This window comes from Danio rerio, chromosome 12 (genome assembly GCF_052040795.2).
Source record: "Danio rerio strain M-AB ecotype USA chromosome 12, GRCz13ab, whole genome shotgun sequence".
NCBI lineage: Eukaryota > Metazoa > Chordata > Actinopteri > Cypriniformes > Danionidae > Danio > Danio rerio.
In genome coordinates, this window is record NC_141032.1 from 19102087 (window position 1) to 19117237 (window position 15151).

Here is a 15151-nt window from a genome sequence, read left to right on the forward strand (position 1 = left end):
CAGTAGTTCAGAGGCTGAGCAAAAACCCCAGGTGAGAGTATAGTGCATGTCAGACAGTTCATCTACTGGATCTCATCTCACTATAGTTGTTAAACTTGACATTAAATTCATCTTGTTGTCTATCTAACAACTCTTATGTCTTTGAATCAGGTAACTCTGTTTAGGCAGAGTGCAAAGATAAGCTAATATATTAATTTATGTAACATATCTGCACATTGACTGATTGCTTACCTTTATCATATAAATTTATTGTACATTATACTGTTATAATGGCCATTATTGATTATTAAAGCCGATATTCTGCAAAAGAGAGGGGGTAAAGTTTGTTCTTTTTAATGAAAATGAAAGGAGGCAGTTATATTTAAGCCCTGTTTTGTTATAAATATGCATAGTAAAGATGACACTCATATAAATATATAGCTACACGAGGCTGTTTGGTGTCTGTTAATCATAATATCAAAATGAAACAAATTTCCTTATATTATTGTTTTCATAGTGAAACAGCAAACAGGATGAGGTAAATGAGGTTATAAAGTACACTGTTCCCTTTGAAGATTTACCCATGCATTAGCAGGCAGTTTTTGTTATGTTTATTATTGAATATAGGCTGAGTGAATAGTGTATTGAATAAGCTAAATTGGGTGTAGTGTATGAGTGTGTAACGACTGTGGGGAGTGACAGATACAACAGAAGGTAAGATCCAATATGCAGGTTTATTCAGCGTCAGGCAAGCAGTGGTCATACAGGTGCAAACAGGTATGTATAGACAGTCCAGAATCGTAGTCGATATAAACAGGCAACAGGTCAAAAGGCAGGCGGCTAAACAGGAGAACAAGGAAAACAAGGCTAAGGTCTAACACAGAGAAACAAGACAGGGAAACGCGTTGTAATGTCACAAATGCAAACAAGACTCGGCAACCAGGGTGAGTGAATGAGTGGTTTATGTATGGTATGTTATCAGTCTCTGACAGGGTTCAGCTGGTGAGTGCAATCAAGCAGATGAATGAGCATGGGTGTCTGGGAGCAGTGCATGTATGAAAATGTAGTCCTGGGAAATGCGGAAGTGTAGTCTTGGTGCTCGTGTGAGAACCAGCGATCTCTGGAAAGCGATCGCTGGTTGTGTGACAGAGTGTGTGTGTGAATAAGTGTGTATGGGTGATATCCAATATTGGGTTGTGGCTGGAAGGGCATCTGCTGCATAAAACATGCTGGAATAATTGGCAGTTCATTCCGCTGCGGCAATCCCTGATAAATAAGGGACTAATGCGAAGGAAAATAAATGAATAAATGGTGTATTTTTTTGGAACCCAACAAATTTCTTTATGGATAGTATACAGAAATTAAATTGAGATTAAAAATTTTATTTATTTATTTCATATATATGGCTTTTGTGTTTTATAAAATATGAGTTGATAAAAATATTGGACGTGCATAGATAGATAGCATTTTGATTGAATGTAGTGGGCCGCTTTGGCCCAAAATGCCAGGGTCGATTTTTTGCCCCAGTCCAGCCCAGACCGGATGAGTGTAATCGCAGCAGACTTGCTGTCGAGTCGGCCGCGCGCTCGCGCGAGTGTAGATCTAGATGATAGAGTCTGTGTTATTATATAAATATAATATACATATAAATATGGTATACATATAGATTACAAGGTTTATTAAGTGTGAGTTTACCTTTTGAAACTAGTGTGGGTTAATACAATTATATTAAAATGTTAGAGAGTATTTAAATAATAATAGTATAGTAAACTATAAAGTAGTTAGTAGATAATACAGTTATTTAAAATAGTTTTTGTTTGTTGTTTATATAAAAATAAGAGTTTGGAGTTTATTGACTATTACTCTGATATCTGTCATGCATATTATTGTGTGGATAAATGCATTAAGTCAATGTCTATTCATTGCCATTGTTTATTGATAATTCTATATTTAGGTTTTTGTGTAAGTGTTTCTGTTTTCATTGTTTTTACGCATTAGTGAAGAAGCCACACTGCCAGCACTGAAACACATATCATTGCATCTCATTGTGTGTGTGTTTGTTTGGGTTTATTGCAGATTGCAGTGACAAACAATAAAAATAATATTATGGTGCCAAAAGAAAACTTTTGCTTTTCTGTGTGTGCAACATTAACGTGGCATGAATGTCTGCTAAAGTTTAGATTTTCCATCTTGATTCGTGCAACATGCTCATAAGCGTTGTTTTACGCAAATTAGGTCATTCGCACTGCCTCATTCACACGAATAGTGCCAAAGGATGTCTATTTATGGCTTTGTAAAAATTTAACAGGTAAATCACTCATGTACTCAGGTAAATCACGCATATCACACCAGCATCGCTGTTTGTCTTTTGCTCGCCTCTCACACTTCCTGAACCCCTTGATATTTGGCCATCGAGGTTTTAAAATCTTTGGAAGCTGTGGTAATGTAGTGCGCAGTACTCTCCCCATGAGAAGTTGTGCTGGAGAGTGGCCATTCTCTAAAGGCGTAGCCCGATATGTCAAAAAAGCTTTTGTTTTCTCTCCGCCTCCTTTTCATAGTCCTTTTACTGTTGCCACTGCACGCTCTGCTTCTCCGTTTGCTTGTGGGTATCTCGGGCTGCTAGTAATGTGTGCAAACCTATAGTCACTTGCAATATTCTTAAAGAGTGCACAGCTATACTGTGGTCCATTGTCTGACATAACAGTCTCTGGAATTTCATGGCGACTAAACACATCTTATAGTGCTGCAATTACAGTATCTGCTGTGGCTACATTGAGACATGCTACTTCAATGTAGCATGAAAAATAGTCCACAATCAGGAAATATGTAGTCTTTTCCCAGAAAAATAAGTCTGTGCCCACTCGCTGTCAGGGTCTTTCAGGCACTGGGGTAGTCAGCAAGGGTTCTCCGTGTTCTGCTCTATTCTGTGAACATATAGTACAGTTCTCCACCAACTGACTAATGTGAACAGACAGTCCTGACCACCAGACGGCCTGACGGGCTCTGGCTCGGCATTTGACAATACCCTGGTAACCATCATGTATGTTATGGAGGACCTCCTGCCTCATCCATAGGCCAATTTCACAAGAACCGGAAGCCCGTCGCCGCTGGGTAATTTTACTTCCGCTACAGTGACAACAAACGATTTCTATGCTGAGAAAACATGGAACGATTTTTTACAACATCTCTCTCCACTCTGCCGCAAATTAAGTTCGAGGACATCAACCGAATTGTTGCAGAAAATTCTTTAACCACGGGGTCAAGACTGAAGAAGGGATATAAATTCTTTGTTGAAGAATTTATTCATGGGTATCAAGGTACGTTTTGAATTTGCTACTATCGCTAGCATATCGCTAACGTTAGCGGCAATAAAGTTACAGTCGTTTCTAAATAAGTTATATGATATATGTTGATTACAGATATGTTGACTTTTTTCATTGTTTATGCATGCTTAGTGTCAAATGTAGTCGACAGCAAGGTGGTAGTCAGAGCTAGATGCTACCGTTCAATGAGGAAAAACGAGGAACCCCACACACTGGAGGTTATATGTAATCTGCCGGTTGGCTTATGATTGCAGATTAGCTATCATTGTTCTGATAGCAAGTTCTATTATTTTTAATATAACTGCTGTTGCAGTTTTTAAGTGTTCTGGTGTAACATACGTAGCTTTTGCGGTTGCAGGCTAATGAATTTTACAGTGTTGACACTAGAACTACCGAGACGGTCATTTTGACTGCTATATTTGCAATTGAATAATTTAGTTTAAATTAAAAACACACATATCTATAAATCTCAGGCTTTCATTAAATATGAGAACGAGTCTGAATGACTGGTATGGCATTTCAAGTAGTTAGACAATTCTGGTAGTTCCGGTGTTAATACAACAGCATTTTTTCAGTGTTGAATATTGTTAATGACTTGTAGTTTTAAAGAACTTTTGTGTTCTTTTTTACAGATGTTTTTGGAGTCTCATGGAGAGCCTAGTGTCACTGCTTATGCATGTAGTTGTGCAGCTGGCAAAGGGTTATGTAACCATCTAACAGCTCTGTTGTATCAAACAGCCCACTATGTGCAGCTTCATCTAAAATCTGTCCCACCAACAGTGGCTTGCACAAGTGAACAACAGAGATGGCATCGTCCAAGGACACAGGTAAGTGTAATGTTTCCCGTTTTTCAGCATTTGCAAATATTCCTGGTTGACACATTTTTTGTTTATATTAAGGGTGTCAGTCCAGAGGCAGTGAGTCAACTTGTAGTTCAGAAACCATGTTCTTTGGGGAAGACAGGAGTAAAGTCTACGCTGTACAAAGCTCACACAGGTAATAATAAACTGTGTGTATGCAAAATGTATCCATACTCTTGACAAACAGAAACGCATACATGTATATCAATATACAAACATCCTATATATGCATAAAAGACATACCCACACATAGAAATGTACAGACACACATCTAAATATAGATTCACATACATTATTTACAAAAAGAACAGAGAGAGGCTGACAGATGTATTTCATCATAAAGTTACATACACACTGACAGACTCCATTTAGTAATTTGTTGTTTCATATGTTATAAGTTAACACTAACAAGCATTTATTTCTTTAGGTCCACTTCCAGATCCACACGTCCTGGCTTCTGGAGCAAAACTAAACCAGATTGACCCAAAACCTTTGTTGGCTCATATACTTGGAGGCATGTCAGAAATGGAGTTGGTCAGCTCGCAGTTTGGTCCATTACCCCGGGGCAGTCCTCTTTCATACCACTATCCTCTCACAGCTGCTGATCAACCTACAGTTGATTTCCCCAACCTGCCAGTGTGTGGCAGTCAGTTTAGTACAAACCTAAATTTTGTTCCCACTCACCACCAATCTTTTCATTTGCAGTCAATACAAGTGTCACACATCTTATCCGGTCAGATTGAGCACAATACTCGACTACAGTCAAATTGTGCTGCCTGGGCACATGCGCGTCAACCAAGAGTCACCGCAAGCAGGTTTAGAGAAGTCTGCTATGTGGTTGGTGAATCTGCTAGCCAGTCATTAGCAGCACGTATACTAAAAGGCACAAAGCAGACAAGTGCTATGAAAGGTGGACTTGAACTTGAACCAGAAATTTTGAAACAGTATTCTGAAACAAAGAGGGTTACGGTTTTACCTTGTGGCTTTGTTGTTCACCCAAATGCACCACATCTAGGTGCCAGTCCAGATGGGAGAGTATATGATCCATCTGAAATCTTCCCATTTGGTCTAGTGGAAGTAAAAGCTACATCTGCTGAAAGTATAGGCCAGGCTTCATTTATTAAAATGCAAAAGGGCCAAGCCAAACTCAAAGAAACACACAAATACTATTGGCAGGTTCAAGGCCAGCTTGCCGTAACTGGTCTGCAGTGGTGTGACTTTGTGACTGACACACAGTCAGACATAACCATCCAGAGGATTTGGCGAGATGATGTCTTTATAACATCAATGAAGGAGAAGTTGGACATGTATTACTATTATGTATATATGGACAAGTATCTATCTATGGTTTAAGCATTGCTGTAGTAAAGGGTTAATTCACACAAAATTTATAATTTTAATTACTCACCTTGATACTTGCACTTGTGAGCTAACCCTTTAAAATTGCTACCACGGTATGTATATATGTATAGTAATTAATTTTATATTGTTTCACAACTAAACTACTATTATAATTGTAAAGATTTCATGTTGTATCAGTTCAGGTTTACAATTCTGTATTATATCTGAAACTAACAATAAAATGTGTCAAATAACAACTGGACAACAGAACAACTGTATGATATGTTTATTTTGACCAATAGCAATTATTAAAAAAAAAATTTATTCAAACTGTCCTTGTTATTTTCAGGAGACTGCTCATTTTTGCTTGATAAAAGTAACAAATCTGCCTCTGAGCACAGAGGGGGAAATACATTGTAATATTTTTTTTGTAAAAGTTAAAAGGAAATCATAAAATTACATTAACTTGTAACTATTTTAATAATAACAAGCAGAACAATGTAACAAATCAGCAGAGAATCCTTTAAATGTATCTAAACAAACACTGAGTTAATTTTATGTGGTTGTCATGGTTTCCGTTCTTTGTATTTGGACTACTCCGATGGGTTTGATTTCTACTATTTTACACATTTCAGGATGGTTAAACTAAAACTAAACTGAAAATTAACTGGCTAGCCAGACAATCTGGCTTCAAGGTAAAGGCCACAGAACATGCAGAAATCTGGCTCATTTAATGCTCCAAAAACATTGGTCCCTGGTAATTTACCATGAAGCAGCAGTTATGCCAGATCTGGTCAATTGTTCCTGACAAGCTTAATGGTATAGCAGAATCGAAGATGTGGTTTTCTTTAACTCGTCGTATTACTCTTTACACCAGAATTCTGAGCCGTGCAATGGTTTGTGTTTTTTGACAGTCTGTCTTGCTGAACTGCCGGTCACGCTTGAACGGTGGAATTATTAGTGTAGCACCAACATTGGTGATCATGTCCCCAATTGTAAAGCCTTTGTCAGCCATCACCTCATCTCCAGGTTCAAGTAGACTCAAGATGCCAGACCTCCTTGTAATCTCTTTGTCAGAGATTGAGCCAGTGTACAGCCGAGAGATGAATGTTACTGCACCACATGGAGCCACTCCCAAGAGTCCTTTAAATGTTGTTGTGCTCTTGTAGTTAGAGAATATCTCTGAGTGGAGTGTCAGAGATGTGGGACTCTCACAGAAAATTTCTGTACAGTCCAGGATTACTCTGACATTTGGACTGAATGAACTATACTTCTCAGGCATGGAAGAGCTTATTTGTTCCCTTGACATCCAAATGGGAACAGAGCCTAAAACAAAATAAAGATAATTTGCCCAGGTGATGACTGTCCTGCTTACTGTGGCCATGCTTACACCAAAGATGTCAGCAATTACTCTCTCCCTAAGGCCAGCAGCTACGCGGCAGCAGTACATGAACAGTTCATCTATGAGCTGAATTTTGCGTGCAGGACTTGGTGTAGGGGAAGCTTCCTGACCCATTCTTTGTGCTTTTGTCCAGTACATAAGGTTTGTGGCAGATGGACAAACAGACTCCCAGAAAACCTGGAATACTTCCTGTGAGGGAAACCTGGTGTAGTAGCGAATTGTGTGATCAGACACACAAAACCTACTGAACACAGTTGGTGTCTCCAGTGAAATTTTAATTAGCCTAGCCTCCAGCTCTGCTATGTATTCCAAGGCTTCATCCAAAGCACCTACAAAATGACAAATTACAAAGGTTTAATAATAATATCAATGATTAGAATAAAAAAATCTAAGTAAAAACATTAAACTACTCAAGTTACTTTTAATTTTGTAGCACTTTATACAATGTTTTTTCCAAAGAACCTTTACAAATTTAGTGAATTTAGAGTTGCAAACACCTTAATACATTTATAAAGCAGCTCTAAAACTGCGCATTCATTAAGCTGAAATCAAATCAGTGCTGATTTATAGTTAAGAACTGTATAGTTGATGAATTATAGGGTTAATGAATATAATTTATCTTTATGGCACTGTTAAACCATGTAATGTGCCTCGACTGTGAGAAACAAAACACATGCAAATCATATCCTGATTAAGGAGCAAAGTTGTCGCCTTGTGCAACAAACTGAGCATTATTTTAAAACTATTGCCTGTTATTCACTGAATTTACAGGTTCTGTTCACTGCACGCAAACGCGTCCTTTTCTGATGTAAACAAACAGTGCGACAGCTCACGTGTGACCTCGCGGCTGTGATTACATCATTACATGAGGACAGAAATGACATTTTAGGTGAATTGTACTTTATGAATTGACTTCAACCCTAATCGAGATAATCATGCAGCCCTAGTGTGTATAATTTTGCATCTAAGTTACACTTTAATACAAATACTTACCAGGAGGGGGGTATGCAGCGTAGTCATGGTCCTTGACGATAACTTCTGAGTCGTTACTCTGCAGATCCACAGTTTTCGGGGCACGCACATCTACTCCTAGACGAGCACTTGACCTCTCAAAAGCAGACTGCTTTTGTGGCTGTACATGAAAATTGTTCCACTGAAAGCGACTTGGAATAACTCCAGGTTTTAAGCGACAACTACCCTGGATGAAGTCAGCAGCAGTGAAGTGTTGACTGCAGACTAACGTACTTGCCCTTCTAATATCAAACTTCGGCCCTTCGTCTCGTCGAATTGCATGTACCCACTTTTGTCTTTGCATGTCGTTAGTGGGAAACTCATGAAAACTCATGTATGGTTGCTTTTGCTTTGAATTGCTGCACTTTGGTACACAGCAGAACGCCTTGCTCCTCGACTGCGCTGCCATAGTTTTTACCGGAAATAAGTTTACCCAGGGGCGGTCAAAACCGGAAGTAACGAATGCGGAAGTGTGAAATTGGCCTATTGAGGAATTTCTATTCTTTGGCCCCTGAGGAGTAGCTCTCCAGCAACAGTAAGATTTTCTCTTTCAGGCCAGTATGGCCCCAACTCAGGTGGAAGATCATGTTTCATCAGCCACTCAGTCTCACAGTATTGGATGAGTTTTCCACAAATAGGATCAGCTTTCTGACTCTTGATTATAGTAGTCAACCGTGTCTCTGTAGCTGGGAGTCCCTAAATCACTGCATCCACAAACACCTTTACTTCCTCCTCTTCCTGTTTCACCTTTTGCATAAATGTATGTTTTACTGGGGCTCTTGATAATGTGTCAGCGGTTATGAGCTGTTTACCCAGCACATGCACAATGTCAAATGTGACATTGTTCCCTCTCTATGTCAGTCCAGTTGGCTTTTCTGTTTTGCTGCATCTCCAGGGCCATTGCCTTCAGTGTTGGGCCTTTTTCCTTATTTCCCTCTGTTCCTAGGCCGAACTTCTTCTCGCTTTTTCTGAACACCAGCTTCCTCTTGCTCACTCGCTCCTCTGCATCCCCCACACGTCCGCTTCATCAAGCGCCCCCTGCTGTGTAATGTTTAGAAGACTGCTGAATTTCTGTTATAGTTTGTGACTTTATTCTGGCTGTTGTTTTGCTTTTCTTTTTGTCTGAGGATCATGAAAGGGACGCCCTCTGCTGGGAATATGTTGTGCCAGCACTGTTTACAGTTGAAGACTGCCAAAAGACTTTTTGTTCAGTTTTTTTCCCTCCTCCTGGCTGGATTTTGGTCTTCCTCCAGAAAATAACTTATTTTCGATCAAACTTATTTAGAAATTTAATTAGTTGTATCTCGCATGTTGTTTTTTCCAGACTTTTTTGATCTAAAATAAAACTGTTTAGGGAAAATTCTTATAAATAACATTGTTTTCTCTTGAACTTTAAGTGCAGTCACTTTATTGATGGTGTTTGATCATAATAATCTAGGAAAAGTCTGTAAAATAACAGTGTTTCTTTGTAAAACACTCATTGGCTAACTTTAGTTGAACAGATGTGATTCTAACAATCTAGGAAAAGTCTGTAAAAAAAAAAAAACAGTGTTTTTCTGTAAACGTTTTATTGACAATATCTGTAGAGTTATTTTTTGCATTTTATTTAAACAAAGAAATTTTACCACTTTTATGGGTTTTGTTTGGATATATATATATATATATATATATATATATATATATATATATATATATATATATATATATATATATATACATATTTTATTTTTTATTTTTTTTCATACAGAGCAAGTAATTACAATTTATTATTCTCATTTTACGAAATTTTAAATATACTTAAAAAAACAGGAAACACTGTAAATAATACGGCAATTTTAATGTAAAAAGCAGACAAATTGCTGTAATTTGTCATTACTTATATAGTACATCAAATAAAAGTCAAGCTGTTAATTTACAGATGTTGTTTGTTATTTTTACGGACTTTTGTATAAATACTGTATAACTAATACTGTAATTTCCCAGTATAAAAAAACAAGAATGTCAGTAATTTGTCTTTAATAATAAGTAACTAAAATGAAAGTTAAACTGTTAATTCAGAGAGATTGTCATTTTACTAAGTTTTGAATATAATTTGAAATCACAAAATTACTGTAAAAAATGTAGAGATTTTCTGTAAAATTTGTTGTGTTTTTTTTTTTTTTTTTTACTGTGTAAAGCATTATTAACATCCAAATTCATGTTTGGTTAAATTATTTAATGCACCATGAGTTATCTATTACCAATGAAAAACTTTATTTTCATTGACTAACAAGCAAATACTTACTGTTACCAATAGTGCATATCAAAACAATATTGTTGAATGCTGAGATTTGTACCTTTAATTATATTTTGTGTGGTAATTTGATCCAGTTATACAGAATTGTATTACATAATCAGAATAGCTTCGTCTTAATCTGCTCCATTAAATTCAACACAGGTCAACTGCAAGAATCACTTTAAACATTTAATATGTATGGCATTCCTACATGATATGCAAATAAACACAGTACAGACTTTTGCCATGCCAGAAAATTTTATATTTATCCATTTGCAGGTCAAATAGATACAGTACAGAAGTCTCATTCTTGGATAAATAAGCATAAATAAAAAACAAGAAAAATGCAATTTTCTAAAATACTACTATAATAGCCCTAACAGCAGAACAATTTGATGAAAAGAGAAGAAATAAAAACACATTCAAATAGAGAAACCATAAACGTGTCTTTTTCAGAATGCAGAGAAGGCTCCAGTGGCCTTACATTAGGGGATAGCTGGCCATTGTCGCAATGCCACAGTGATTGTTTTTGTCTTTTGCCATGTAGATGTAGCCTTTGTCACCCCATTTGTCAGACCAGCTAAAAAAGTTGAAAGAAATTATTAAATATGAAAACATGCAATCAAGCTTGTGCTCACAAAACTAAAGATTGTTGGCATCATACCTGTTCTTCACAATCCAGTATCTATTCCCAGCAACATCAGCACCCTGATAACCATAGCCAACCACCAAGACTGCATGATCAAGTTGACTGGTACATGCTCTCTCATAATAGATGCCTAAAGATCAGAATATTATAAAAGAGTTAAGGCAGAGTAAGTTTAGTAATAAGTTTGGGTAACACTTTATAATAACTACACGCTATAAATCATTGATTAAGCATTAGCAAATAGTGAACTCATTATCTGTTAAGCATTAACTCTACATTAATAAGCGTTAGTAAGCAGTTTATAACTGCAGCTACAAATCCTCTATTCTTGACTAATAAGCACCTATATAATTTGCCTAATAATTGTACTTTCATACTTTGTTAATGATTTATTTTTCATTACTAAATTAAGTATTGCATTATTTACAAACCGTTTGTATTTAAGAGTAGTTGAGGGTTTGTAGGATAATTCAGAATGAATTAGTAAATGATTAATAAACTATTGAAATCAAAGTTTATATGTCTTATTATTCAGGCATATATTAATGGTTACTATGTATGTTAATAAATGCTTTACTAACTCAACTTCATCCAGTTTTGTGAACTAATCTAAAGTGAGGACTATTTATGCTTTATAAGTCCCTTACAAATAAAGGCTCAGTTAAATTCTAAACAGGAAGAATGACATTATTCATTCCTATTCATTTAAAGATACACAATCGAAACTGTAAAAATAAATCTTTGTAAGCTTATCTAAAATAAAAATCACTGTAAAGTTTAAACATTGCATCTTATTATATTGTTAAATTATTATATTGTTGTTGTTTTATCCAGTTGGATGTCATATTTTGACACCTGTTATTAAGCAATGTTTAAACTTTACAGTAATTTTACTTTTTAAAATAGATTGCACAGATTATTGTTCATTTGATTCTGAGCCTTTAATTGTCATTTATAAGGGATTTATAAAGCATGAATAGTCCTCACTTTAGATTAGGTCACAAAAATGCATAAAGTTGAATTAATTAAGCATTTATTAACATATTAGTTAACTATTAGTATATGCATGAATAATAAGATATATGAATGTTGATTTCAATAGTTTATTAATCAATTACTAACTCAATCTGAATGATCCTAAAAACCCTCAACTACTCTTAAATACAACTAGTTTGTAAATAATGCGATACTTAATTTAGTAATGAAAAATAAATCATTACCTAAGTATGAAAGTACAATCATTAATCACATTATAAATGTGGTTGTAAGTCAAGAATAGAGCATTTGTAGCTGCAGTTATAAACTGCTTACTAACGTTTATTATTGTAGAGTTAATGCTTAACACATAATGAATTCACTAGATGCTAATGCTTAATCAATGATTTAGAGCGTGTAGTTATTATAAAGTGATACCTAAGTGGGTAATAATTGCATAAACAACCATTTTGGCAAATATTCAATTAAAACTAGAGTTGAGGGATATCAGACACCTACCAGACTGATAGAACTGTAGGGATTGATGTGATGCGTCAATAGCAACAGATACAGGACCCACAGCAGCAACAGCATTCATCAGAGCAAGCTCATTACCTCTGGGGATGTCCACGAATCCGGTGATTTTAGCGACATTAAAACGGGGGTCATAGCGGCATGGCAGATCATCCTGCAAGCACGAAGTTAAAATAAGAAAAAAGTGGTACATTGAAGTCTTAAAATACTTAATGACCTTCATTCAAAGAGATTAAAAAACTAAAATGACATTTGTCCACAATCTGCAAATACAGCAGTTTAATCCCATGTCTAATCCCATGTTTCATTGCTCAGAAACCGTCACAATATGATTCTTACCCTTGCAAGATAAGGGTATGACTGCTCAGAATCCAGCCCCTTGTTTTCTTTAACATACTGGAAGGCCTGGTCCATGATGCCTCCATTACACCCTTGATTGCCCTGTGGTCTGGAACAGTCCACCAAGTTTTGCTCACTCATAGAAATCAGCTTTCCAGTTTTACGAAAGAGCTGACCTTCCAAGGCACCCGTTGAACTGAAAGACCAGCAAGATCCACATTGTTTCTAAAACCACAAAACAGAAGAGTCACCAAACAGTAAAGCTACAAATACACATACTGACATTTAATAGCCATTTATATGTTAAACTGGGTTTACCAGATCAACTGTAAATAGATCAATTGTAATAGATGCAACTATAGGTCCTAATTTAGCATAAAACATTTGCAGTTTTCAGTGACTTTAAACTCACCTGGTCTTTGACAGGAGTAACATAGCCCCTCTGTCTCCAGTCAACCTGTTGTGGTGCTGCAAAAAAGCTGGGTTCCATGAACAACGGGCCCTGTGACGTCCGGTTGGGGTCATGCTTATAACCATTCATTGCCTGTCTGAACTCCTCATTTGTCTAATAAAGAGATTGTAGTGAAATGTTAATAAAACAGTCTTACAAATAGTACTTTAAAAGGTATCGATAGCACCTCAAATTGAGAATTAAAGTAATTTTGCTGAAAATCTTTTAGAGCACACAGGGCTTAAATCTCCAATCTAGGATGTTGTTGACTGTAATTGAATCATTTAATAAACACAACAACATTCTGATCTGGTTTCACACTTATGAATCTTGCATTTTAATTGCTTTTTTTCTCTTTTTGACAATTTGGATTGTATAAAGCAATATAGATAGAGAAATAAATGACTGTAATTGACTGTAATACTAAACTGCTCACCATGTCACCAAATTGATTCATTCCCATTTTAAAGGTGTGATTTCCATAGGAATACTCAAAGTTGTGTTGCTCAATTTTTCTCAAGTTCTCCTCCCAAATCATTCTCCTCCCGACCTCTACGTCCTGGAGTAGAAAGTAGATACAGTATCAGCTATTACAAAGCAACAGTTCAACATAAACACATGCACTGCATCATTCATTCATGTTAAGCTGATACATGGCTACAGACTACAGACCTCATGATAGCTTTTTCCATGCTGGCTCTTCCAGGAGTTCCAGTGGTCATCTAACTGGATGTCTATAGATGGAGCAGTGAACACTGCACTTATGCACAGCGTGACGAGCAAAGCAAACATCATTCTGCCTGGAAGACTAACAGAAAAAAAAACACAATAATAGTAAAAATCTCTATTTAAAGCAAATGTAAAGAAAATTTACAAACATTAACAAAACACTTTAAACAGGCAACAGCACAAGCAGTTCACTTTACTGTGAGTTGAGCTAAATGTCACATTAATATAATACAAGCAATGTCTCCTATAAAGGAAAGGAGGGGGGGGGGGGGAAGAAAGATTTACACTTACCTTTCACAAGCAAACCTTGTTGACTGTAATTGCTTACAATTGAGTGTGTTTTATAGCCTGTCTGAACATAGAGACGGTCTCTCATTGGCTGACGTTGATGATGAAACTAGTCAATTTACAGCCAATCAGGTGCAGCAAGAGCTTCATCTTGTCATGTGATCCAGCATCACAAGATGAAGTATTCATCAATGGACTATGGTGATTCTTTATATTATTAGTAGACTGCAACAAGATTAAGGCAATCAGAAATGTTTTGTTATTTCCACAGTTTATAAAAATCAACATTTACAATACACAAGTGGAAAGCATACTAGAATATGCTTCACTTGATTGGGGGATGTGGAGATTTTTTTTAGGTTTGTTACATTCTGTTTGTTTCGTTTGTTTTAATCATTGTTTGTGTTTGTCACATAAGGGTGTGTTTGACAAATTCCACATGCTTAGACAGAAACTAATCCAAGAGAATAATGCAAGAGGAAACACAGAGTCCATTTAGAAAACTGAGTATTTTAAATAGCATCAGGGGCTTCTGTTTGTACTCACTTTAAATGCTAATTACACTGTAAAAAATTGTACGTGCTATTTACAAAAAAAAAAAAAAAGTGTGGTAACACTATTGCACGTAATATATTTAGGTAGTTTGAAAACGTGATTTATTTAGCTAAAACCACTTGACTGAATCATGTGAAAATTACAAAATCTTTTGAGTGATAGATGATGATTTTAATATTATTAGTGGAATGTGATTTTATAATTTAAGCAAATCCACCACCATTTACTCACATTTATTTTTTTAGCAAAAACCACTTGAATGAATCATGTGAAAATGACTAGGTTTTTTTGAGTTATAGATGATGATTTCAATCCTATTAGTGGAATGTGCTTTTTATAATTTAAGCAAATCAACCACCATTTAGTCAAATGCATTAATGAAAATTACTCATTCATAAAATGTAAAATATATAGTTTATAATAAAATACATACACAATGC

General features: G+C 36.0%; 3 protein-coding genes across 4 annotated transcripts in view; 1 reads left to right on the forward strand and 2 right to left on the reverse strand.

The window, feature by feature from the left end:
* The window catches only part of zgc:174855, a 59138-nt gene extending 44954 nt beyond the window's left edge, over positions 1–14184 (reverse strand). The window contains 2 exon segments of the mRNA NM_001103122.1: positions 13812–13947; positions 14160–14184. Of these exon segments, the coding sequence (NP_001096592.1) occupies positions 13812–13934 (123 nt within the window). The 5' untranslated portion in view covers positions 13935–13947; positions 14160–14184.
* Positions 3050–8323, reverse strand: LOC101886821 (uncharacterized). 2 transcript variants are annotated; one of them, XR_015944911.1, is made up of 4 exons: positions 7899–8323; positions 6270–7234; positions 5139–5255; positions 3050–5038 (listed from the first exon to the last, which is right to left on the reverse strand). XR_015944911.1 is itself a non-coding variant. In XM_087276070.2 (2 exons), the coding sequence occupies exons 1-2, from the start codon at positions 8248–8250 to the stop codon at positions 6372–6374; spliced, it is 1215 nt and encodes a 404-aa protein (XP_087132196.2). In that variant the 5' UTR covers positions 8251–8323; the 3' UTR covers positions 5775–6371. The 2 variants fall into 2 exon arrangements, 1 of the variants encoding a protein (XP_087132196.2); XM_087276070.2 differs by lacking the exons at positions 3050–5038; positions 5139–5255 and having other exon boundaries at positions 5775–7234.
* LOC108191771 (uncharacterized) lies at positions 3113–5813 on the forward strand. The gene is made up of 4 exons (XM_087276069.1): positions 3113–3296; positions 3935–4129; positions 4202–4298; positions 4590–5813. The coding sequence occupies exons 1-4, from the start codon at positions 3285–3287 to the stop codon at positions 5513–5515; spliced, it is 1230 nt and encodes a 409-aa protein (XP_087132195.1). The 5' UTR covers positions 3113–3284; the 3' UTR covers positions 5516–5813.
* Positions 14185–15151: the final 967 nt, after the last annotated feature.

Excerpts from the sequence above, each read along its gene's own strand:
- LOC108191771 (XM_087276069.1), top strand. Across the intron at positions 4,130-4,201 it reads GGCATCGTCCAAGGACACAG|GGTGTCAGTCCAGAGGCAGT; the intron begins GTAAGTGTAATG and ends GTTTATATTAAG. Across the intron at positions 4,299-4,589 it reads GCTGTACAAAGCTCACACAG|GTCCACTTCCAGATCCACAC; the intron begins GTAATAATAAAC and ends TTATTTCTTTAG.
- LOC101886821 (XM_087276070.2), bottom strand. The coding sequence starts at position 8,250 with ATGAGTTTTCATGAGTTTCCCACTAACGACATGCAAAGACAAAAGTGG. Across the intron at positions 7,235-7,898 it reads CGCTGCATACCCCCCTCCTG|GTGCTTTGGATGAAGCCTTG; the intron begins GTAAGTATTTGT and ends GTCATTTTGTAG.